The sequence below is a fragment of the Acanthaster planci genome, linkage group LG08, assembly GCF_054643075.1.
Source record: "Acanthaster planci isolate LZ-2023a linkage group LG08, COTS_SCS, whole genome shotgun sequence".
NCBI lineage: Eukaryota > Metazoa > Echinodermata > Asteroidea > Valvatida > Acanthasteridae > Acanthaster > Acanthaster planci.
In genome coordinates this window covers 7,975,274-8,001,290 of record NC_141784.1, presented here as the reverse complement: position 1 = coordinate 8,001,290, position 26,017 = coordinate 7,975,274, and the positions used below count along the sequence as shown (strand labels likewise).

General features: G+C 43.5%; 1 protein-coding gene across 1 annotated transcript in view; it reads right to left on the bottom strand.

Moving 5' to 3' along the window:
• LOC110988557 (uncharacterized) overlaps positions 1-25,093 on the bottom strand; it is a 31,592-nt gene extending 6,499 nt beyond the window's left edge. Inside the window, exons 1-3 of the mRNA XM_022252212.2 lie at positions 23,454-25,093; positions 16,117-16,513; positions 4,301-4,476 (exon numbers count right to left, since the gene is read on the bottom strand). Of these exons, the coding sequence (XP_022107904.1) occupies positions 4,301-4,476; positions 16,117-16,513; positions 23,454-23,555 (675 nt within the window). The 5' untranslated portion in view covers positions 23,556-25,093. The remainder of the gene's footprint in view (positions 1-4,300; positions 4,477-16,116; positions 16,514-23,453) is intronic.
• Positions 25,094-26,017: the final 924 nt, after the last annotated feature.

Here is a 26,017-nt window from a genome sequence, read left to right as displayed (position 1 = left end):
CACGAGTAAACATGATATTGCGAGCTACAAACAACATGACAAAAACATAGTGTTTTTTCTAATGCAGTCTCAGTGTCAACCTCGCCCTTCTGATAGCGAATGTCCAATGCCTGGTATTGCCACAAGAACAAGCTAAAAGGGAAAAGTCTGTTCCAACTGAACAGTTCAGGCGTTGTTGTTTGCAGCACACCACGGTTCACTTGTGCGACGTCTCATTTTGTGCACTATGCAAAATCCGGCAGTAAGAATAGATAACGCACTTAAAAAATACTTGCAAATAGAAAACATTCGACAGAAATTAGTACTTCTTCTTCTCACTCCCTTTTTGGAGGCGGAGCAACGGATTTGGGCGGGAACTATGCTAAAACCTGATCACAAAGGAAGATTTTAATAAACACTAACATCAATCCATAATGTCGGCGTCACTGTTCACGCTAGAAATACGGCTTAATTGTGAAATTGTGATGCATTCATTTTTATTTATTTTTGTTTATACATCATAGTTGAAAATAATTTAATACTGAGTCGACTAAAAATCGCCCTGGTCTAGACAAAAGTTTGACGAAACTGTCATCAGTGATCTGTCAGAAAGAAACCTTTAAATTCATTTCCTTCTTTTCTACAAATCCTCATCCAGCACCATTCCCGTCACATTCATTACGCGCATTAGCGAGCAAATGTGTATACCTCTTTATTGGATCAATATACACATTACGTGCACCTCTACGGCATTGAAAGATGCAAGAATTTGAACGACCAGAAACTAGCGTCGAAGACCAAACACCCAATTCCACAAAAGTACCCCAAATGAGATCTCCCCTCCCCAAACTAAAGTTCTTACTTTCTAGCGGGTCTGAAAATGACAGACTTCCCTTTTATGGATCGTCGTCCATGGTCAGAGGCGTCCTTAACGATCTACATTTTCTGCAGTTATTACTGAAACCTAAACCCCAAACGACCTTTCATGACAGAAGTAAACTTACTGATTCACAATAAGGACTAACGTTGGACCAGACCCATTCGCGCAATTTTTGGGCGTCTGTGGAGCAAATCTCCTTTCGGGAAAAAATCTTATCTGGGTTTCTTTTCTTTGCTCCGAAAAAAAAAATCGGTCAGAATAGGAAATTAAATGGGGCAACGAGGGGTTGTTATTTACAGGTTCACCTAATCCAGCTTGATTCAATAACTGATGCGATTAGACAACTACTACTTGATGGCCAACGCAACAGTTTCTAAATTGAAAACCGCCGTGCGGAGGTCGAGGAACGATGTTTTTGTCGTTGATCTCGGTGACCCCAAAGCGGATGTGGTGCAGGGTGTTGAGCCCTGCTTCGTGTTTAAGCGAGGCACCGCGGGTTTGGGTGCAAGATGGACAGGCCGCGCCAGGTGTCTTGATAATTAAGAGCCGCCCTTTGTCGTTCCTAAAGAAACTACGTACTAAACCTCGTCTCAACATCCTGTGAAGGTGAAATATCCAAATGAACTTGAAAACAAGGATTCACTTATATCTTAGAGCAGAGAGGCCCCTTCAGAAAAAGGTAGCCGCAAAAACTGACAATGAAAAGCGCCGTCCGTAGTTGGACTTCCATCTCCACAAAGGCAGTGGTGAATTATTAAACTTTTTTTTGTAATGAAACGACTTGTCAACCATCATCAATTCATATATTATATATATATGTTATGTATAATCATCAATTCAGTGGTAAAAAATATGCGTTTTTGTATCGTTAATAAACGACGGAGCAGTGACAATGCATGAAGTTTTTGTACCAAGGTCTTTTTATCTTCATGACCAAAGCATGGTTTCTACGGTACTCCTCTGCGGAACCTGAAGAGTAATTTAATTGCGCTGCCTAAACGATCCTGTAGCCGACCAAAAAATTCAAAGTTCATCTGGTAATCCCCTTAAACTTTGCAGCGGCCTGAGCCGGTCAGTTCGGCTTTTTTCCCCCGGCTTGCACTTTTTGCTAATCAACGACGCTGAGTAATATAACTCAGGAAGACGGACCGGTTGTGCCAGCCATCGCGTTTAAGGCCACATATAGGGGGGATTACGGCTGAGCTGGTGAAAACGGGAAAGGGGGGGGGAGCGAACAGGGTAAAATCACTGTGAATGTTCTCACTGACTGACAGGATTGAGCATGAAACGGAGCCAAGGCGATGGGTAATTCACAGTGGTTCTTACTTTCTACGTTGGCTCACTTTTTTCCCCTCTTTTGTCTGACTGCCAGGTCCAGGGGCTCCCTCTCCACTTTGATCGGGGTTCACGACTTTTCGACAAAATGTAGCAAAAGTGTGAAGTGGGGCCTGTAATTATGACGACCAGGCCGCCGTGTCACCAAGGTATTGAATAGAGCGTAAACCTTGACCCTTGGTGGCGCCCTTCCGGAACCCTCGAATGGGAAAAATAACGTGTAAATATTGCAGAATTTGCCATTTCTTCTTTCGTTTATTTCCTTCTGAAAAATATCAACTCCAAAAATAACCTTGTAAAATATTTACAAGTACATCGATTTATAGAAACTGAAAAAATTGCCTAATCTGAAAGAGAAATATTGTGCCAAAATTGACCTCTCACTGTCGAAAAGCTATACATAACGACCTCCGCAACTCGATGTACTAGTACGCAGATGATAAGTTGTGAAATCATTTTATGGTAGTCTTTAGGTAAAAACTGAGATAAAAGACAGAAGACCAAAATACGTTCAGCAGTTTAAAATTTATATGGAAATCAACTCAAAGAAATAATATGTACGTATGAACCTTTGCCAGCAAGAACTGCGTTAGCCAAGCCCGACTAAATCTAGAACCTATTAAGTGAATTTGCGGGAAAGTTATGCATTCTCGATCCAACGTAAGCAAATGAAGTGAAAACAAACTTGCATGAACGAGAACAGCTGGGAAGGATAATGCCGGAAGCGAAATGTCGTTATAAATGGAATTCGTTCATTCGTTCGTTTGTTTGTTTGTTTGTTTGTTTTTTCTACCCATCTGCGGTAACTGTTAAAAATGTTAGCTGAAAAACAAAAAGATAAGATTCCAATTTGAGTGTTTCTTGGGGCGATTAAGTAAGAAACCATTTTTCCAAAAATTACAGAACATGACAGGACGGCCCCATGTAAAACCCGCACAGACGGGCCGTCTGAGGTTGGCAGAAGCTCACAGTGTGACCTTTTACTTTTAGGGTCGATTGATTAGTGATTACATCGGCCGCATTTGTTTCACACGGATATGGATCACGATCGGCGATCCGTCGTTGGTTTACGGACACTAAAACCCGCACAGTGGATGGTGCGAACCAGCGTTAGGATCACTGATCGAGATCTGGATCCGTGTGAAATAAACGAGCCCACCATGTACAACGATGTACCAGCGGAAATTTGAACCGGTGGCGCACCGGAAGAAGTCTTGGTTGTACCAAGAAACCATACTAACCACATATTAATTATCATATGCCTGCATAGGAAATTCGAATGTACAATCATTGTACGTGTGAAATGTATTTTATTATGTGTATCAACTTTTTAAACACGTTATAGGTCACAAGATTAATTAAATCGTTGATTGCCTCATTCACTGCCACTTTTAATGGTATGCCAGCATTTTTAAGTGGCCTTTAATCTGGTGTTGCTTATATATCTACTAGGGACAAAGTCTAAAATTTCCAGAAAAAAAAATCGGTGGATAGGCCTACTTCCATAATGCAATATTTATTTGTGATGTTATTTGAAATAAATTTCATGAAAATTCCACAAATGTTGGCGAACTGTATATTCAGAAATATGTGAAAAATAATTTCCGGTGTGAAAGGAGATTTGTCCAGCGGCATGTCCAGCTTTTTGTGTTGGGGAGGGGATTCAAAAGCGATGCAGCTTGGGGCCCATTCAACATGATGTTGGGAGACAAAAAAATACCAAAGGCTTTGCTCGCGGCCCCAGCATCCTTGCTTTTATTTCATGATGTTGCTGTCTTAAGCTTTTGGTGCTAATGTTTGATGAATTAAAATACTGATTCCATTCTTACCTATGAGGTAATCTATGTGAAAAAAGACAGTTCCCCCCCCCGCTGGATACGCCTCTGGGTTCTGTGTGTCACGATATCCTACCCCTCGGATGTTTTGTCCCTTTCCTTTTCACATCAAACACAAGAAGTGACTGACTGTTGCTTGAAATTTCGGAATTTTTTCTTTTGAATAACGACTTGATGCAATTGTTTTGGGTATTTTGGTGAAATATGTCACCTCAACAGAAGTGACAGATCTATGTTTATGGGGGGCAATCACACAAAAGGCCTTTTTTACCTGTCTTTCTGTCAAGTTGAGCGTGACTGCTATCTCGTATCTGCGCAGGCGCGTCAGGTAGTTGTGGTGGCTAAACTCGTTCTCCAGCTCTCGTATTTGGTCTTTGGTGAACGCCGTCCGCTCCTTCCGTGGCTTCGAGTTGAGGTCGAGCTTGTAGCACTGGTCGCCGTTATTGCCTGAAGCAAATGCCAAACGAAACGAATTTTAGTCGCTGAAAAACACCGTCCAACACCGGCAGAAAAAGCTGTTCTACCCATGCTGTTTTTTCTAAATAATCATTCAGCGTGCACGAGCATCTCCGTTACACATTGTAATACTTAAGTGTATACCGTAATTTTTATGCTTTGAAAATCAGTTTAAGGGGAAGTTTTGTTGTTCTCGTTTGTCCAGCTTCCAACCATTGACTCAATTGCAAGAATTGTCCAGCCCTTTTGGCAAAACTAATCTTTGACCCAAAAGACAGATGTTACTGTCATATTTCCATGTATGCATGTACACGTACAGTGTTCACACAGGCACCGCAGAAACTGTGGGGCGAAACTTCGCGCGTTTTAAAATCCGTGTGCACGTTTTTAATTTTTGGTTCTTGTCATTTCTAGAGCTCCTTGTATTCAAAGTTTCAAGCAGGTCGTGGAGTTTTGCTTTAATCCAGATTAAAAATGGTTGCTGCTTTCTAGCAAGCCTTCCCTGCAAACACTGTGGCGTTATTCCTCGGTATTGTCACAGGATTACAGTGAACTGGGTGTAGTCCTCTGATAACACCCATCAGGTGTTAAATTAACACCAATCTAACACCACTTTGCAGCGTTCTACGAGTGAAACAAGACAACCCAAGATATAAATGAACCTGTTATAGTCGCCCCCATAGTTACTTAGTTGGGAATTCGCCAACATTCATCTCAAGAATTTCAATTTGTGAATAAAATTTTAGACCCAGTCCCAAAAGATTTCTTCCAAGGGAAAAAATCGGCTGAAGATTCATCAGTGTGACGCCGTGAAAGTCTGACGGGAGTACTAACCGCCACCAGTCAGGCATCACGGCACAGGTGCGCAGCCAAACGTCCGGGACCGATATGGCCCTGCCCCGTCACTGCATAGCAGCTGATACAACACCGGTAATGCAGTTACATCTGTGTGTTTTTGGACACAGCCGGCCAAGCACTTCTCCCATTAATCGGCTAAGATACCTTTTATTGTTTTCACAGCGTCGTAACGACGGTGTAAAAATTTAAGGGCACAACGTGGCGAGTCGGAGCAGAAAGAACAACGCAGGACATCGACGGGGTATAGAGAGTGCCTGGTGTTGTTAGCTGTCGGCCGGCAGGCTCTGCGGTTCTCGGGACGCGTGCCCACATGGAAATTACTCACCGACGGCCGTGGTGCGTGCCGTGTTTGTTTGGGTTCTAATTTGGCCCAATTATTTCGAAACGGAGAAGGCCTGTGATATATGCCATTATATAATTACATCATTGGTGTAACGCGACAAGTTTCGGTTTTGTTGTGTGGGCCGATTAGGTTGCGCGGGTGCTGCCTTCCAAGTTCCCCCCAGGCAAAGACTCTGGTGTCTTTTCCAAGCACTGCATGTTTCTTGCTCAAACGTGAAGGTCTCGCACGAGTTTTCATGAGAAATGAAGCAGGTCCAGACCACTTTTCAACGTTTTTGTTGTTTAAGATCAATTCGCAGGGACGCTTGTCCCTTCATGATGCTTCTCCAGCACAAGTTAATTTTTCATCCGTTGCGAGTTTGCTGGGAATTCGTGAAATGGGCTTAGTTTTAGATAATTCTACTGTCGACCATTGACTCCATCATCGGTGTTGTACTCCGTCGGCAAACATTGATGGTCGCTTGTAAAAGACACTACACGCTGACACTTAAAGACTGCAGTGCTTTAATTGAGAAAATAATAAACTACCCAAAAGGCAGATGATAAATATTAGACCAATCGCTGATAGTCGTTCATTAAACCCACATATGGAAATGTAGGACAGTGTAGAGAAATATCTAAAATTGTGACGAATCTATACAAGAAGACTGGTTCCTTACGGAGATTTTCCTTATTCTGAACGCACAGAACATCCTGTATAATTATCTGTGTAACGGTAAAGTTCTTACCGCTGACAGTTTTGCTATCTCGTTGTTTACAAACATTGATCTCTGACCCATCCGGGCAGGATTTCTTTTTGTTCTATCTAAAGGCGAGTTTCACAAAAATGGAAGGGGGGGTATAACAGCAATATTGCAAAACGACCTTGAGGGCCTGGGACAGCTTGTATTCGTGCGTTGACGATTGCGAGAGGCAATCTCTTAGCCGTGTCCAGTATAGTTCGCCACGTGCGGGCAACTTCAACCCAGGGTCACCCATCCGACAACCAGGCTCGGCGTGCTGGCCAATGCCCGTCCAGCGTGAGAGCTGCTTGGGCGGTACACGGTACCGGTACAAGCACGTCCGGCCCGACGTTTATTGCCGGGTGCTGAAACACCGTCACTCACCCATGACCATTTTCTGTGACTCCACCTGCGAGATTTGATGCAGGCCTCTTATCTACAGTATACAATATATAAAACTATCAAGTAGGCCCTAATCTGTGCGGATCTACCCGTCCAATTTACTTGACCCATGGAAAACGTAATTTCCTGGAGCCTGAGACTGCCACGACTGCTTGCATGATTTTGTCTTAAGCCTGTGTTTGAGAAAGAAGTTTTTTAAAGCCCTTTTTACATGATGGTACCACTGTGCATAATTTCGCTAACTGATTATGATGAAATACTGCACAATGGAGAAAATGCAGTCTGTAGATTTAACTCTGCATTTCCTATAACGTGGAACTTAAATATGTATCTGTTCTTCCCTGTTAGCTATTTTCAATCACTCCTTAATGTCTCAATTTGCTTCAATGGTGGTTTACACAGTGTACTAAAATGTTTTCCAGGCAAAAGTTAAATACTCATTCAAGCTGGTTCCCTCTACAGGTAAGCTATATGGATTTCATATGAAATCACTTAAATTTGCAAGAAATTTCGCAGGCTTATGAATTTTTCAAATAATAAATCGGCATACGATAGCCGTGTCACAACACCGTTGGTGATCCATTGAATAGCGTCAGCCGTGATGAGATCAACAATTCATTTAACATCCGCAGCTAGGGTCACGTGATAAGACAGAGTCTTTAAGACAGAGTCTTACCAACAGCCAAAAGGGCAACGGCAGAAGCTGGAATCATTGTCAGAATGTAAGATATCATTTCGATTTTCTTTCTTCCATGGATCAAAACCCAGCTCACAGGCATGCAACTCAGACGCACATAACATGTTTTCCTTGAGTGAGGAAACGGCCCTCAAAAAGAGCGGCAAGAGTTTTTTCCCCCCTATATAGCGCCATTTTCGTCTTTGTAACCCCATTACATGTAGAATGTCTCTCGAGAAAGAATTTCACCAACAATTCGTAAAAAAGATCGTAGCAGCATGACTTCAGGCACATTGTCATGAAGTGGGATCCTTCCCGGCAAACAATTGACCTCGTGAGAATGAACTAACGTTAAACGAAACCGGAGACAGAACCGTCATTGTTTTAAGCATAAAAAAACCTTGGATGACATAAAAGTGAATAATGTAATGCACGTACCCGGATGCACGTTAGGCGAATGTAGGGGCAGGAATTGATTACAGTACTCAAGCCCACATGCATGAGGTAAAAAAATGCTATTCTCGGGACACCCGCATGGACATGTAGATGGCACGCATGTCTGTTTAAGATGGTGGACCTCCCATCCAGAGACACAGCGCCGACCCCTTCCGCGCGTATTGCACGCCTGCTCCCCGGGCGCTCACATGCAGAACTTTATTAAAAGAGGTCACAATATGGAATATTGTGCAACAATAAATTAAACTCACTGCATGCAAAACATGATTTATCTGGCGGTCTGGCATGGGGTGTACCGGCGATACGGCTTCTCTCTTCTGGCTCGCGAGGATTGCCCGGATGCTATTAATATCGCCAATTTCCTGTAAGAATTTAAGGGACAGACACACCTGCTGACAACATAGGGGTGGGGAATTGGGTCGTATCCTGGGAGATTTTATAATGTGTTTTCCAATCTATCTACATCGTGCCTTTGGTATCTTTTTCCCTTCTTGCTAAGAGACTAGGCCTAAGCAGGACTTTAGAAACAAACCAACAGAAAATGAGAAATCGCGTTAGGCTGATTTCCACCTTGTTGAGATTCAAATAAAATAAAATTTTTCCTTTGAGAAAGATTTCCCTTGGATCAAAACGCCAGGTCTTATAAATTGTTCTACAGTTCGATGTTATATAGGTCACTGTGTGTGAAGCGTTTTTTTTATTTACATTTCAAAATAATATTGAACATAATTTTAGGTGCACTTCATCGACTGAGTAAGCAAAACGAAGACCACCAAGCATTCTTTTGTCCTTGTCTGAAGCACAGTTGCTAACGAGGAACCTGTGGGAATAACTTGAATATGAACTGAGCGGGAAAGTCGAAAGCAGCTGTCCAGCAGTTACAGTGTTCGTTACTGTACTATAAAGGCCCCCTATATTGATTTTTATGATTCCAGTTTCCGGTGTCCCCCATGCGACCACTGGGGTCGCTTGTCGTCAAGGTCAAAAATGGTGAAGCAACCAATAATACACCTTATTCACGAGTCGGCTTTTGTATCAAATTGAACACGAGGTAATCTTTCACAGTTTTTGGAACTTAAAGAGTAGAAATTAAAGCAAGAGATATAATTTCACTACGGAGTAACAACTGGCTATGGCGAATAGTTCAAATCTACGACTAAACAAACTTCATGCCTTAAGCCACGCAAAAGGGAAGCTTGGGACCACGTGATTTTGGGCGGAACGGTGGATGGCAGAGCGTTCAGTGCGCATTACGCGCAACGCACTTATATTTCCTGTATTTGTTTACATGTTCTTCCAAATACGCTCACCTTTTTGCTCTTCAGTACTGCCATCTCTTCTTTTCGCAGGATGGGCCAGATCAAGTAAACGGAGGGGGGTTTTACAATCGAAAAATGGCGTCATAGAATTTTATGGCTGGAATTCTTGAACTGTGCGTAAATTCTTTATACCGATGGGTGAATTCGCCCATAGTTTTGATTTTAGTCGGGCGCCACGCAGATTACGAAAAACCCCTGTAGTTTTGAATAGGGCCTGGCGGTCTATGCGTTGATATGTCTGTGCTTGGGACGCACTAGTCATGAAAATAGTCTGGCAACATCCTATTCAAAGTTTACAATATGCAAAGCAGTTTCAGGGAACATGATTGAAAATGGCTTCCTGGTTAATATTTAAAGTATATACTGTTGTTCAACACTCTTTGTTGAACTGAGTGGCAATCAGCTAAAAGCTGATTGGTTTTCTTTTGAAAGCTTTTAAAAAAATCAAGCATGTCTATATGCCCAACCGATTTGCGTAGGTGCTCTTCGAAATTTACCCGTTCATGGTTAATTAATTTTTCAGAAAGCGGTCTATGTTGCATTTAGGCACTGGTGTCGCTGTTAAACTTAATGTCTTTTAGCGGTGCAGTTGGCGTCTAGTTTTATGGTCAGTGGTACAGTTTAATTAACAATCCTCGATTCCCTATCTTCAAAAGGCAGACCGAGTTTGGCAAGCTAATTCAGAGGAGCTGATGTAGTCTCTGGCTCCAGCCGCCTTGCAAGTTGCAGTGAACAGAACGTTGCACTCCTTTTAAGGGCAACTTTCCTCTGAACATCTGACGTGTTGACAACAACTTGCTCTCCGCGCAATTTCATTACGATTTGACAGAAGGTCAGCGAGGTTACCTCAAAAAACCGAGAAACTTCGAAATTGGGAGAGACACGCAGTCGACATTTAGCTGAGGAACATCTGTGGGGTTAGGGCTGTGTGCATGTGGCGCAGATCCATGCGCAGATTCTCCCGGTACATGGTGTATGCAGGGGTCTGCGCTCCCTTTACCTTTGAGAATTGCACCGTCGGAGGATAAAATCTGACGGCTGTTGCATGTTTTACCAAAGCATCTTTCATCATAAAGGCTTTTTTTGTGAAAAGTAATCGATGCAAATAAACCTTGCAACTGAGAAGTTTCGTTTCCACCGTTAAAAACACCTGTAATTTAGACATCGATAGCTGGAGGAATAACGACGATTTTCGCGAGATTTTTATTAACCACGGGGGCGTTCTCAATTTGTTATGCATTGCCGGTTTTTGCGGTTGTTCGAAGATGACACTGGTCGATAGGCCATGCATAAAGTGTCATAATGAAGCCCCACGAAGGAAAGTTTCAATCAGTCAGAATACGGATTTTCTTATTTAGCGAGTGAAGCACATTGTGGGGTACTATGCACACAAGGAAATAAAACTAACGGTGTCGTTTTACGGCGCACCCAAGCCACCGTGCCCCCGTCCCCCGGGCATTTAAAATTGACCGATTTCATTTTTCAGCAAGAAAGATCACTTTCTTTTCCGACTCCAGACTTTTTTTTCTCCTTGAGATTAACCACGGCACCGATGTCTGGAAGGATTTGTTCCCGATCGTCTGTCATCGGGGATTAACCGACGGGTTCGCTTAGCAGTGTATAAAAGAGCAACTCGAGTCCCCCCAAAAGGTTCGCTGAGATTCCCTCCGCGTTTGGAGTATACTGTAAGTACATGTACAACTGGACGGGCCCATTTGACACGCTATAGCCCGAGATTGGCTGCACGCCGCGACCCATGTGTTAGTAGGATTACGCTGGCCTCGTCTCGTCTCGCTCTTTAAGTCCGTAATAGGGTTATCCCTGGTGTGCGGGCAGGGGACTTGTGGTGTCGGTCATGATGCCATTGCTCAGAGAACACAACTAAATCCATGTTAACTATAGGGGCCTACACTCCCTTGAGCAAAATACGGCATAAACAGCGCTTTTAAATATATCTTCAATTTTTTCAAGACGAATCACTGCTGGAAAATAGTAAAGGTAAACATAAAAGGTATCGTCAACGTAGCCATATTAAGTTGAGCCTTGCAGGGACTCTACGCCACAAAGTCGCGATGTAAAAACGTGACCGTTCAATTTATGTCGGGTTTCGACTTTTCGTCCTTCTGGGGCTGAGTCTACAATATCGCATGTTTTATAAAACAGAGACAGGATAATGACGTCTTCCATGTACATACAGTTCCCATGTGTGAAGCTATAAACTACAAAAATAAAAAGGAAAATCGTAAAATTTATTTTACAAAATAATCATGCCACCGGCATCGATCTTGAAACACTTTTTAACTTCACCTCGAGAGTCTAATCGCAGCAGCGTTGTGTGAAGTGATCAGAAAACCTCTCGTGTTTTGGACTTTTTACGGTACGGTTCCAGCTATGCTTGCTCAGGGTTTATGACGTATCCAGCCTCTTGGGGCGAGGAGGGGGGGACAAAATTGAAGTTTTTTCTTAATAGAAACAACTATGCAGTGTTTTCACCCGCATAAGGTGGGAGCACCATTTTGAAAATGCTGATACCACTTTCAAATCCTTACAGCAACAATGAACATAATGTCAACGGGGCAAGCTGACCCCACCCCTTTACATACGCCACACAGTGTCTAGTAGACATTATTTACGCTTTCCGCTGCAAGATTTTCAATGCAATCATTGATTTGTGATCACCATGAATTGTTCCTGCCCGTCGAGGGGAGAGAGACGCTTCATTCAGGAGCACGGTCAGCCGGGAAAAATCGGCTCATTTTCGGCGTGTCCGTATTCTGTTCTGGACCTGGACCGCAAACCGAATGGGATATGCACTCTTGCCCACAGCATAAACCGTAAAGTGACATATCAACGCAGCCCTGTACACACCTTTAACTGAGACACTGACGAGTGATGGAAGTGAAGATTTTTTCCCTTTTCTCCCCCCCCCCTCTTTTGAAGTTAAAGACCTGTCGGTTTTATTTACCAGAGGGAAAATAAAGAGGAGGTATTATTTGTTGAAAAGAGGTCCTGTGTATTGTTCTTTGGTTGGCTTAACTCAAAAACCTTTTTTCCCTCTCTCTCAGATGGAATGCACCTCCACAACGGCTGTGGATAAATCTAGATCAGTCCATCTGTAAAAAAAAGATGGCCTTTTCTTATGAAAAATGAAGAAGAGCATCGAACAGAGAGTTTAGTTTTTGTATAGTCTGACTCGTCGTAACTCCCGTAGTTTGGTGTATAGCGTTTAACTGTAGTGTGATAGACTATAACGAAATGGAAAGTTTGCATGTGTATTAAAGCGTTACCGGGATGGTGACAGAAGCAAAACTGGAGCGAGGAAAATTGGCCACACGAAAATTCAGTGTTGTTGCGGGCTGCCATTGCCTGGTCGCGCGCCAATGGCCACAGGGCACACCGGTTCAAATCCAACAGGGGGGTGCCTTGTGTCTCTAAGCAAGACTCTTTGCTTGAAGAAAATTTATCATTTTCCTCAAAGGATGCGTGTAATATTTGCCCATCACAGAAGTATTTTTTACCGAAAGTTTCTCATGATTAACAAACAAAATGAGAAACATCACATGACGAACAGGAATGCTGGTAACAACACAAATAAAATAACAAACAAGTAAGCATGCGCACATCAACAAAAAACACGAGTGGAGCCTGTACTCTTTTCCCTGTCCTAATGTGCCTCGGCAGTAAACAAAACGAAACCCACTGAAACAATGACAGATTTATGACGAAGGATGCGTGTTTTGGAATCAGTTCATTCGCAGAGAGTGTTGGGGAAAGGTCTGGAGTTGAAGACATTGACCAGGGCTGCCGTGATACCTGGGGGACCATATATAACCGCTTGATTCACGGACGAGACTCCCCTCACTGCCACGGCAACATTTCACTGCGACGGTCCAGAAGATTTAGGTCTCCTCCGCGCAGCGAAGTCGGTTGCCCCAAGTCTCTTTGATTCTCGCTACGGCCGCTGTGCAGCGCGAACCGTCCTTCGCTTCTGATTTGATTGCTAGAGAGGCAATAAAAACGCCAGAAAAAGGCAAGGGATTTCTGAGGAAGAACACTCGCCGTGCAGTGAGCACCTTTTTTGCTTGATCTGTGCCAGGATGCGGACAAAACGCAAACAAGATACGACGACGAATCCTCGCCCCCCAAGGAAAAAAATAGGTGATTTCTGTTTGTAAGCGTTTTGCTGAGGCTGACCTGCAGTAAATCATGACATAAAAGAAAGCAGGAGTGAAAGTGAATCGAATGGAATTTCCCCACGACCTGATTAGACTTTTCACCTTCTTCACTAACAGCAATCTCAACTTTTTTTTTACGGAGAGGGATAGTTGGAGCTCAGTCACGAGTGACGTTTAACAGTTGTAATATTTAGTATCCAACTCATCATCCCGATTGGGGAGGGGCAGGCTGATCGTTGGAAAAATTAACATCTTACTGGATGCCAACAACGGTGCTGAGGAAACTAGCTTTCGCGATTTTCAGGCAACAACGGAAACAAGTCACAGGGTGGATCGAGGCGATAATGTGGGTTTGATTTGTTGACGTTCATTGCTACACCACCAATACTCGGACTCTGTACATTTCGAAATTGCAGTGTGGTATTAAAAATGTCCAATTATGTAAAACAAAATCGCCCCTTTTTTCAAAATTTGGTGCAGGTCCAAAAGCAGACGTCTGGGCCGGTTTCCAGCTTGTTTTTCCTCCAGCCGTTATGGCCAGAGGGCGCTCTGTTATATAAACAAAAAAATGGACATGATGTACGGGCAAGTTCGATCGAGGACAACTTATCGGTTGTTGGTTGAATTTTCCCCTGGTAACCTATGCACAAAGTATATTCCAAATACCAGGCAAAATCGACTGTTGGGCGACAAGTGTTTCTGTCTTGAACTTGTCCCATATAGTCCACAGCTTGTTCGTGAACTTGTATTTCTTCTATGCCGAAGCTCCGTTTCGCCAGCCGTGTGCACGTCCGGATGTCATCCATGCATTCGGTACAAAAATTGGAAGCATGGCCCGAGGTATCAGAGTACCCCCTTGACCCAGTTCCATCATATCAGACAAGGGGAAAAAATGCCGTCACACGACAGAAGAGGCATTTCAAGAGAGAAGCGCCCGGGGCGAGTCACGGCCAGCCACATCTGGTCCGTCTCTCCGAGCTCCCCTTCTTCCTACTTCTTTTACGCCGGGGGGGGGTGGCAACGAGATGTGAAGTTCAGGGTCTCCGGTGACCCCTGTACTTTCGCCAGCAAAAAATTAACCGACACCGATTACAAAGATGAAATGTCTGCGCTTCGGTGGGAGACTAGGCATGGGAACGGAGATGGGACGTGTACCCATTGGTGCGATTAAAGAGTTTCACAGTTGTCTTCTTTGATTCCTCAGTGAAAGGAAATCTTGAGACACCTTGTAGATTCGATTTTGCATATATTTTGGCCATTTAATTAAGGGATGTACGCAATGCAGTTTTTGTATTATAAGTTTTGAAAATGCATCTTAAAGTTTGTGTTCCGGTCGATTAATTTAAAGTGTTACTCGAATATACTGGTGTAGTGCGTAACGTTATTGCTGACCATTTAAACTTTTAGTTTGGCTTTTTCTCTGTGACAAAATGTTTGCGAGTAGTGAGTGATGAAGTTGTAAACCACGACAAATGCAAAAACAGACGCCCAAAATGACCGGAACATGGTGTAGAGTTCATACCTAACAGCAAACGGAATCACTGGGGGGGTGTTGAGCCTTCGGACATGATGAAATACCTGTTCCTTTAGACTCAGTCTAGTATGTTTGACTTGATTATACCGAAGGAGTCGAAGATTGGCGAATGCTCTTGGGACACCAGTATCCCCACCCCCTGGCTACAATTGTCACTCTACCCCCCCCCCCTTGGCCCCAAGCATGAGAGCTCGGCGCTGAAAGAAAGCGCTGGTCCCTTTGAGGGAATGCAAGCCGGTACCGGAAAGTTCACCAGTCCGAACGAACAGAGGCACATGTACCATAAATAACCATGTACCCAATATAACAGAGAGTCGTCAAAAGAGAGTTCTATTTTCATTAAATCGATCGGTGCGATGAAATGAAGCACGTAAGCCACATTCACGATGTCTGGCCTTTCACAGATAATAATTTTGTGGCCGGACGTTTGTGCGTTTCGGAGAAAATACGCAGCAGCATATGTGCGGCGAGCAAAGTTCGTTAAGGTTTTTGCTTTGGGGGTTTCGGTGGTTTTTCTCTGACGTACGATGCCAATAACGCTTCGACTAAAAGGCTCAGAGCGCATCGTAGTTTCATCTATTCCTCTTAACACGTGAGGTCGTGCGTGAATGAGATCACGAAATCTCCCAACACAATCGGTACAGCAACGTAAGCAGGTTAAACCTTACCATAATAAGCACAGTTATTTGGGTCAGTTTGGTGCCATTTTGATTCTTTTTGATTTTATCAAAGACTTCTGTACCGTCTAGTCAAAACCTCGCGACTTGATGTTTTATACTGATTACGGAAGTGATTAAGAGGTGTAGCAATTAGTGGGATAAAAGTGAAATGCAGAAAAGTGAAAATACTTTCAGTGAATGTAAAAATGAAGCGCCACCGATTTGAGAATTTCACAGTCGTTAATGTAGGCCTAATAGTATTTTAAATGTAAAAAAAAAGTTTAACGTTTCTTCGATAATTATGTTCTTCAAAAGCAATCGTCGGATCGCAATTTACCAGGGAATGCCAGCAGTTGTTTGCCTTATTTATTGTTGGATATCATTCAGACTTGATACATTAGTCATTCAGGAATTCCTTGTTGCCTTCCAATAGTTATTTGTTGTGACAAAGCTATGACAAACATTGTTCCTACAAAGTTCTATTTTACCTTTCTTGAGGTTCCCTTTATCCATGGACCCTTGGTCCTCGTGGCCGGCGTCCAACATCCCATTATTCTGCGCCGTCGGGCTGGGGACAGACTCGGGCGACACGCTGCCTCCGACCTCGCCTCCTCCCCCTCCACCGCCGCCGCCTCCGACGCGGAGTTTAGTCGCATCGGCAAGCGCCGAGGACGTTACAGTCAGATAGTCATTGCGCGTGGTCGGGTGGCACAGCGCCATGTTTCCGACCGAGTGCGAGGAGGCGCTCCCTGAGTGATCGGCGGTGCTGGGGACGTGGACGCCCGGCCAGTCATGATGCTGATGCGGGTGGTACTGGCTCGTGGGCTGGTGGGACGGTTGGTACGGCACGCTACCAAGAGGCAGGTAGGCACTCGTTAAACCTCTCTGCAGGCGTATAGAAAAAGAGAAAGATTCTTTACTTTGATACTTTTCCTATTATTACAACATAGTTCATGTTATAAAGGCAAAATCCCTTGAACAATCTGGCTGAAAATAGCCAGATAATGATTCCGAACTGTCCTCCTCAACATTAGGGGTTTAAATAAAGATCGTGCTAAATTGTTCAGATTGCCTAAATCAAAGTGGCCAAATGGAGAGGAATTCCACAATTATTGTGAGTAGCTGAGGTCAAGGTCTTTTAGACAAGATTAGGCACGCTGATAAAATGAGGATTCGCGCAGAATTCTTCTGGAGGCAATTTGCATGGGGTGTACAGTTTATTCGGTCAACGGCCATGTTCTTCATTTTCGTCAGTTTCCACGGACGCCGCTCAGTGCTTTCGTAAACCTTCCTCGAAACAGTTGATATCCAATTAAACCTGGGAGACCGTTTTTGACATTGAAAAATCAATAGGAAGACACAAAAGTTCACACTTCCTCCATTGAGCATTACTCTCATGGGAATGAGTAAAGATCTGTTTAGAAAGCTGCGGTGTAATTCAGGACCTGACAAAACGACACCAAACCATTAAATGGAAAATTTTCCCCAAAAGTCCTAATGATATCCCAAATTCGTCTATTTCCTGCGTCTTTTATCCAACCGCAGCTACATAATCGGCCAAAATAAAGCCTCCAACAAGAACTAATAACCTTTATGTTCACCCATAAGCCCAATAACAAACACTACGAGAAGATAAAATGTCGTGCTTTAGGTTTTATTTTTCGAAAAGGAGGGTGTATCGCATGTACAGAAGCGGGTAAGTGCTCTTGTCAGAAAGGCTGGCCGAACGTGACCGGCAGGGAAATCCCACGGTCCCGCTAAATTGACGGCTCGGGTAAATTAGTCCACTTCGTCAATGTCACTAAATCATTCTGTTAACGAGGCCTAAAAAACAATGTGGCGGGGTCGGCGTCTTTGTGGGCACCACTGGGTTTCTGAAAGTGGATGTTTGTTGGTTGAAAACAAAAAAAGAACTAAAGGCATACCAAGGATGCTTATTTGTTTTCTTCGATAGACAGCATTGGATAAACACAGCAACAAACGATTCGTAAACAAAATGCATGCATTTTACGTTTTTTATTGGATCTGATAAACTTCTAACGTTTCATTTTCGCTATTATAAAACTTTAAAACTAATACAGAATAATAGACTATTACACAGGGTTTTATTTTCATTTATAAATTTATACCAAAATGTCAAATATTTCCCAAAGCCCCCAAAGCTATTTCATTTCTAATCATCCCTTACTTTAGATGTACATCGCAAATTTATAATTTATACCCAATTTTTGCTCTTACACAGAGGACTTCTGAACAAACTATTTTTATACAGAAAAGCTTTGGAGTCCATTTTTTTTAACGTTTATATTTTTCTCCTTATTTTTCCAGTTCTTTACAACAGGGCACTGATTACAATGAGGCAACGTGGGTAGTCACAGCATCCTTGTTGTAATAGAAAACTGTATATGTAAACAAAGGTCCGCGCTGCTGCACACAGTTACGGACAGTCTGCCAGTAACATGCAAAAATTGTTTATGTCGCATTTTTCAAGCAAATAGAGTGATATACTAGACATTATTTTTTAAGAACTTGCTCTTTCATGGGAGATGGTACCCGTCTGTCTGACTTTATACAAACTAGGCCGACTGAAAGGTAATTTTCTTTCCGAGACTTGTCCTCGACCAAAATTAAAGGAGTTCTGACTCGTTCTCGTCCGAGAAGAATTTGTTTTGTATCGAATAAATATGTACAATCGGGGTGCAGATCAAGAATCGGCCAGTCCAAACTTTGTTAACACGTTGAAATATGTCGTCGAATATTGGCCGTCATTTTTGCTCATGACATTAAGACAAATGTCATGTTTGAATAAAGTATTATATCGTTGCTTAGTATAATTTTTTTCTAATCTAATGCCCAAAGGTTAGGAACTAATGACGATTATGTCTAAGAACAATAACCGTGTTTTGACTATTGTTCATTTTCTAGGTCACCTCTGTTGTTTCGGCCTTGGCTTGGTGCCGGTATAGCTCGCATGTTACAAAGAATATCCGGGGGTCTTGTGCCGCGGCCCGCGCACTTTTCCCCCACAAAACCGACCTTGGCGGTTCAAACCAGACCTCCTCTTCCTCCAAGAGTTACCCCCCGAAAAAAGCCAAGAATAGCTGCACATCCGGACCAAGTCCATGAGAAGAGCTGAGAGCCGTTGAAGAATTGCGGAACGAACAGAGGAAGACAACAGCGCCGGGAAGGCTGGGATTTGGGGGACGGGAAAAGGCCGCCGGACGAGCGGGCTGCACGCATGGCGAGCAAGTCAGAGAGCTCGCCCACGCCAACTCTGCCCGTCCTATTTTTACTCCGAAAGCTCAGACACGCACTGCATAAACTATGATTACTGAGCTGTACTTTTTGGGGATGTGCGATTCACACTAACCAAGTTAGCGGCACAGATTCATTTATTACTGGGTTTTTCAAAAGAAATGCCTCTTTACACTGAAACTGTAACATCGCCATGTTGCGCGGAATAATAATGGTTGTGATCGGAGATGTCGGCAGAAATCAGCGACAATTAACCTGGAATGTGGGAAAGAGCTTAAAATTATCGTGCCGAAATGAACCAGGGTTCACACTCAAGGCACTGTCTCTCTCTGAACAAGCCCCTGACTGTGTGAGATGTTACGGCTCATGCTGCCGACATCTGTAAATTGTATACAGACAGTCCGAAGACTCGATTCAAAGCCATAGCCGCAACCAGTTTCAGGTCATCAAAACATTCAAGGCTTTCAATTTCATTTTAGGAGCCTGTGTCAAAGGTAAAAACAATGAAGTCCTATACACGTATCAATGATGATGATGGAATAGCCGCAAGCTTACTCCCATTCAAATAGGCCTGGTTAATGAGTTATCATGGTACCATCATCCTTTGACTATAAAATACCCCCTTTTTTCATTACGGGTGATGATCGAAAATATCAAGGCACTTTTTTCTCCTTAAGAATTATCTCCGACTCGACGTTTTAGAATGTCATACTATATCCAATGGGTTGAGTGCTCTGTTCTTTAACGTAAAATCGACAAAAAGCGCCGTTTGAGCTTCAGTTAATCGATTAAATTTAAGGGTCAAATTGTGAGTTAAGGTATTCGTTAAAATGTCAGTGACTGAAGCTACCGACTTAACAGTGATTGTAACGTTCTGTGGATATATCCTGTCCCTTTAAAGGTAGACTTATCCGCAAAAAAATCATGACCCAACGCAAGGTCGAGTTCCAGCGTTTCCATTCATAACGCTACACTAAGAGATGTTATCGCTCTTCCGGAGTTTCGTAACACTGTGCTAGATTAGAAAAAACAGTACGACTTATTAGACCATCGCACTGTAAAAACAGCACGATGATTGCGCTCGAAAACTTGGCAGAATACGTTGAACTTGGTGCGTAGCCAGAGTTACACTTACAGTTAAAAAAAGATCAACGGGCTTCACTCTTTCCGAAATTGTTCTCGAACGTTGAGCAAAATTTAACCCTGATCAAACCAACAATGAACTTAAAGGAGGTACTTTCATGTGAGTATAACATGACCCAACTCATTTTCAGCTTGCAAGGCGGGGTTGTTTTTATTTGATGGACATTTACTGTTTCTTTTGTTCTCTTCATTCTCGATGCACTTTTAGTGACCACCATATGTAAATGTTTCAATCGCCATGTGCGTGAAACTTTAATCCGTGAACGAAAACACAAACAAGGCAATGACAGACAATGACAAACCATGAAAAGTAGGCCTTTATCATGTCGGATAAGCCCTTGCAAAAACACGCATAGGCCTATTCGGTGTACCCTGAAAAAGTTCAAACTCTTCAGAGAGCACTGTTTCAGTGGAATAAATTAAGACAAGACGATAAATAATAGATTTTCATTCGGATGTGTGGGTGTGCGAATGTCAGCGACGTTTATTGGTGGCTGCCGCTGAAAGGAGACGACAAGTGCGGCCAAGTTGGGATTTTGATTTTCTCGGATCGCGGATAGGGGTTTTGGGCAAGGAAGTAAGGTATGACGTTTCGTGGCCGGAATCGCGGTGGGATTGGTAGCAACGGAGACGGTTGCTAAGGCCGAGAAAATTTACGAAGAAATTTACGGGAACACTTTGCGGCTGCGAACACACAGACGCTTTTACGGTCAAGTTTCAAGGGCGTGTGATTCTGCCTTGAACACCAACAAAATTAACTCTCATTGACTCTCAAGATCAAGATCAATCTTAACAAAAAGAGCTCAAACTGACTGGATTTGCTCGTTACTACAAATAGCATCGTGCCTTGCTAAATTTCAAGCGTCATCATAAATGTTGCGCAACGTTTCACCGTCTTTGCGATCACGAAAGAAAGTTTTAACTGGCGAATTTGAGAAAAAAACAAAATAGGCCTATCTCAAACAATCTGGCTGATTCAATGATTTCCCTGGAACATGCAATCGGCTTTGCTTTTCTGTTGGTTACTGTTCACTTGTCTGACTCATTACATAACTCAGGCACCGTTTCCGAAGTGCCCGAAACGTCCCTCATAAAATATGACGGTTGTGCAACAGCTTTATTTTCGTGCACTGAAGAGAAAGGACCACGTGAGAATCTGGTGACTGCGACTGGGGAGATGTCCTCTTTGTTTACAACTCTAAAAAAGGACAAACAATGCCTTCACACTCCTTCCACATTCACCAGCTCTAAAGAGGAAGCAACCCTCCCCATTTGACAGTCTGCCAAGAAGTGTGGCAATTCTAGGGGTATAGTGAAACCGATTCGAGCTCATTGCGACGTAAACTCCGCTTGCACTGTCACGGTTTCCATCTGTTGGCTATATATTCGTGCCGCCAAACTGACGGACACTTCCCGACAATTAAGCCATGAAAACTGCTAATGTTATCAGTGCCTGTAAGGAGAACTCAGCGGACTGACATGTCATGAACCATTAGCATGTCGCACACAGTACAAAGTGAAAATATCTAAGCAAGCGCGCAGCGTTTGTTAGAGTTCCGCATCTTCTAGAATTTTATTGATTTCCCTTACCGGTACCTTTCAGACCCTATTGAACTTTGAGCTGAAGTCTTTCGCGAGGAAAAATGGCTGAATCAAGCAACAGACAGTGTTGCATGCACCAACTGACAAGTTCACAAATTCCTTGTAAACGTGTTATCATTTCCAGTACATTTGGAGGTTAAATGCTACATTGAATAAATGCTGCAAATAACTTATAGGTTGAACTCCCGAGTCCCAATGCTGTGATATGTACTTGTCAGGTCCTTACTGGGGGTTTACTCTTGGAATGAGTTAGTTCCTGCCTGTACGGTATTTGTTTGCGTCTTGGCTCTCCGGCCTGAGCAGGGCCGCTCCGGTTTGAGTCGCCGGGGGCCCTCCGTGGTGCAGACGACGATCGCTGTCCTAACCAGCTACAAGCCTCGTGGTGCCAAGTCGTGACCCTGGCCTTAGACTTAAGGTCCGACCAGAATGCATGGAAACCGGAAACAGCAACGCAAAAAACAAATCAGCGTATATAAAGCCCGCCTGGGGATCATAGTATTTCCTGCAACTTAAACTGACACGATATGCTGCAACGTGCCGTTTGATTGACTGGTATATGGGAAAAACAAAGTAAGCCTTGCTTTATTCGTCTAAATCCTCCCAAGACAAATTGGTACCGAGACGAGAGACACGGGAACGTGGGGAGAGAATGACCGGGGCAGCCCAGGCAGGCGCTGGGCTGTGCTTTCGTTCCGTCCCAAGGAGAAGAAAGCAGGCAGTGTGCAATTTGCAAGTCACCGGAAAGTCGGAAAGCGCGTGTTATTATTCCGATGATGGAGATGAAATTTTAAGCTTCCAACATCTGGTTTTGTACTGTTGCTGTCTCTACAGCCTTGTGTAATATCACACAAAGTGCAATAGATGGGACGATACGCGATATCATCCCTACACTGTTTCAGACACGGATTAATGAGCAGGTAATAATATCCAAGAGGTAGCCACCAACAATCACTATACTGTACTACTACTAAAATATAACGACGGCCAGTAAGCCCAATGACATTACTCCGTCTTCATTACAACAACGACGTGTTCCACGATACCAGAGTCACCATGCAGTTTTTTTCATTAACTTAATCGTATTCCAAGCTAAAGCTGTCAGCGGTAATGCAACTTTAAACGCGTTTCTTAGTCCACGCGGAACACACAGCAAATATTTCCTGTTTAAAGTTGTCTGACTCCATTTTGATGTTATGAATGTGCTGTTTTATTTATTGTAGCATTTTCATGAGTCAACCGGTAAAATCGGAGCACGGTGTGCTAATATCCTTCCAGTAGATACCAAGAAAACGAGTGTCTAGAGAAATGAGTTCTTCGTAGAGACGGTTGATTTTTGGTCCCGACAACGTCACCTGATTCATTGGCAAGAATTTTTCCGGGAAAAAATGGTTACAAAAAATGCATGATTCTACATAACATTTCGGTGATATTTTCGGAAGACATAGCATCTAAAATGTTTTCACATGTTCTCTCCAAATGTGAGGAACCGAGGGTGGATTACTGCCATGTCTGCCTACAACTACCTTGGTCATGCGCATAACACATTCATGATTGGCATGGCGTCAAAAAGGCCTCTGTTATGTTAGTTTATTTACAATATATATCATTTGAAATGTGCCATCTTAAGTTAGGCTAGTAGGCCTACCGTAGCCTTATTTGGTGTTTCGGTTTTTACCGAGCACACAATGTGCAATGTTGATTGCTCGTATGCAAAGATTAATACCTAACATTAATAGTCCTACATAGTTCAAAAAAACATTATTCTCCTTCAGGATTAAGATTTTTTGCAGTTTTTACAAGAAGACAAAAACGACAGTAACTTTACCTGATACGAAGCATGCTGAAGCTGCGAGCTGGCTGTGGACAAACTTCCGGGATAGTGGTGCAGGACAGGCGCCGTACTGCCCCCGTACAAGGAGTGCTCCATCGCGCAGCCCCACAGATCATTCACGGAGTCCGGATTCCCCGATGTACAACCGATCGGCACGCGGTGGCCACAGAGGTCCCAAGAATTCGCCCGGTCAGTCTCGCCGAGACGTCATTGATAAAGCAAAGTCCAGCGGAGGCGATTTGCGTCCGGAGTTGGCCGAAACTACCGCAAACAGCGCACCCGAGAAAAAAATGTCGGCACAGTGACACAACCAAGCAAGGGAGAACCACTACACCTTTTTGTGCAACTTTGCAGTATCTGTTCCGATTATAAATTACAAAGCGCTGGGATATTGCGAGCTCTTCAAATTGAGAGTCGGTTCCTTCAGGAAAAATGCCAGCCACTTGACGATTTTGTTTCAAATATCTAACTGGGCAGTTCTGGTCATCATCATCATCATCATCACATTAGCGGTGGCAAAGTGTGTCGCGCATGAACCCGTCCGTTTACAACGACCCCTCTGTCTGTAGTGTTTACAGAGATCTGCTTTCCATTCATGCAGCTCTATGGGTTGTCTCCCAGCATGGGAAGAACGAGCCAGGCTTGGAATATGTTCCCGGGTTCAGGTCACCGCTTTGCGGTGTCACTGCGCCTGCGTGCAGGCACTGCAGGGACCGATGACGGCATATAAGCCAGGGACAAATCCCATGGCTCCCGGCGCATATAGGATGTGGTGCATACTGCACGCAGCATTAACTTTCATGCCATGGGTTTTTAAGGATAATTTTGTGGGTAACGCTTGAAAAGTATCACTCGAATGAAATAGCAAACTGAGAAGACAAAAGACTGTTAGTATCAGCCCTCGAGCTTACTCGCCATGTTACAAGAAAATTTTGAAACTGAAAACCACCTAGTCTATTGTAAACATTTACTATGGCTATTTCAGGAAGTGAGTGGACACATAAATTCAATTTAAACTATACCGGTGTTGTAGTGGACCACGGTAAGACTGGACATAAGATCAGACACAAGTAATGAGGGTAAATGTGACAAAGAAGAACTTCTTGCTGATACTCCTGACACCAAACCGACATATCGACGAGGGAGATGTACGAAATTATTATCAACTTCATTTCAAAGCAAGATTAGTGGTTATGATTGGCTATTTGCAACGATCATTTTGAACCCCCCCCCCCCACATACGCACACCAGACATTCTTAATTGCTTGGGTTAACTTATAAGTACGCAAGGAAGTTTGATCCTCGTCTAAGCCTGCAAAAATTTACTTTAAGTGACTTACCCGGGTCCCGACTCGCTTTTTGGGGGAGGGGGGTCTTTGAAAAAGTCATTCTCTCACTCGTTTAGGTCCCATTGCACTGGAAGTTGCGGTACTTTGCTATGCAGGCACACAGCAGGAGAGGGTCTTGGTGACCAAATTGCATTCGTCCTATATAGGAATCGTCAATTCTCAGGCTGGTCACAGTGGATGCGAATGCGACGCAAGTCTTGCTTATAAGTTCCGACTGGAAATCGGGACTCTCATTCACGTGCTCGTTCCCATCACGTGATGGAGGAAGAGTTCGTTGCCACTATTGGAGTTTTTCGAACTCCTCTCCGGCTTGTTACGCAATTACTATACATTGATACCAGCAGAGACAAGTTTCATCCAACAGAGTAATAATTAGTGAGTAAATTGACGCAAAGCAACTCAAGTGCTATGTATGTTCCCTTTAACTAAAGCGTGCGAACTCAATGGACAAGTAGTGGCTTAACAGTGCAAATGAGCATAGGCATATAGCTTTTATTTATGGCCAAACCTGCAGTTGTTACATGAGCGAGAGAAAGGCGTCTGAAAATGTTCTTTTTAATCAGTATTTTAACTAGGTTTGAACTGTTGATATACTTGTGTGATATGTATTTTTCTTTTTATTTTGCTTTTAATTTCTATATTGTATCAGGAATTTTTGAGGTACTCGGTATGGAAAGCGTTTTATAAATAAACATTATTACTATTATTGATACTATGAATAAAAGTTCTCCTTGGTAAGGTTTACATCCCATTCCAGTTCACCAGTGATCAATGTGCGTAGTGCCGATGTTTTTGCGAGATCATGGAAAATCTTCTTGTCCCAGTGCACAGCATTCTCATTCTTTGCAACACTAAATGTGTTGGCCCTGATTCCCTGACTACAAAGCGATGTTTCTACTGTCATCGTCACTGAGAGTTGCAGCCTGATCGCCCAGCAGTAGACATTCTTCAGACATGTCGACTAGAATTTGGGGGGCTCTGTAGAAAAAAAATGTTTCGTCCCGCTCTTTCGTCTTCCGACACGGCTCCGTTTCCGCTGAGCTGTGGCCTCCTGGGTGCTTAATGGGGTTTTAATGGTGTCCCCACGGGAGCCAGCGGCTGCCCATCAATCAGATGTCTGCTGCGTTACACCGGCGAGCGGCCTGTGGTGGCTCGAGCGGGGCCCGACAACCTCTTCGACCCCGTCTGCAGGCTGCTCTTCCAACGCCG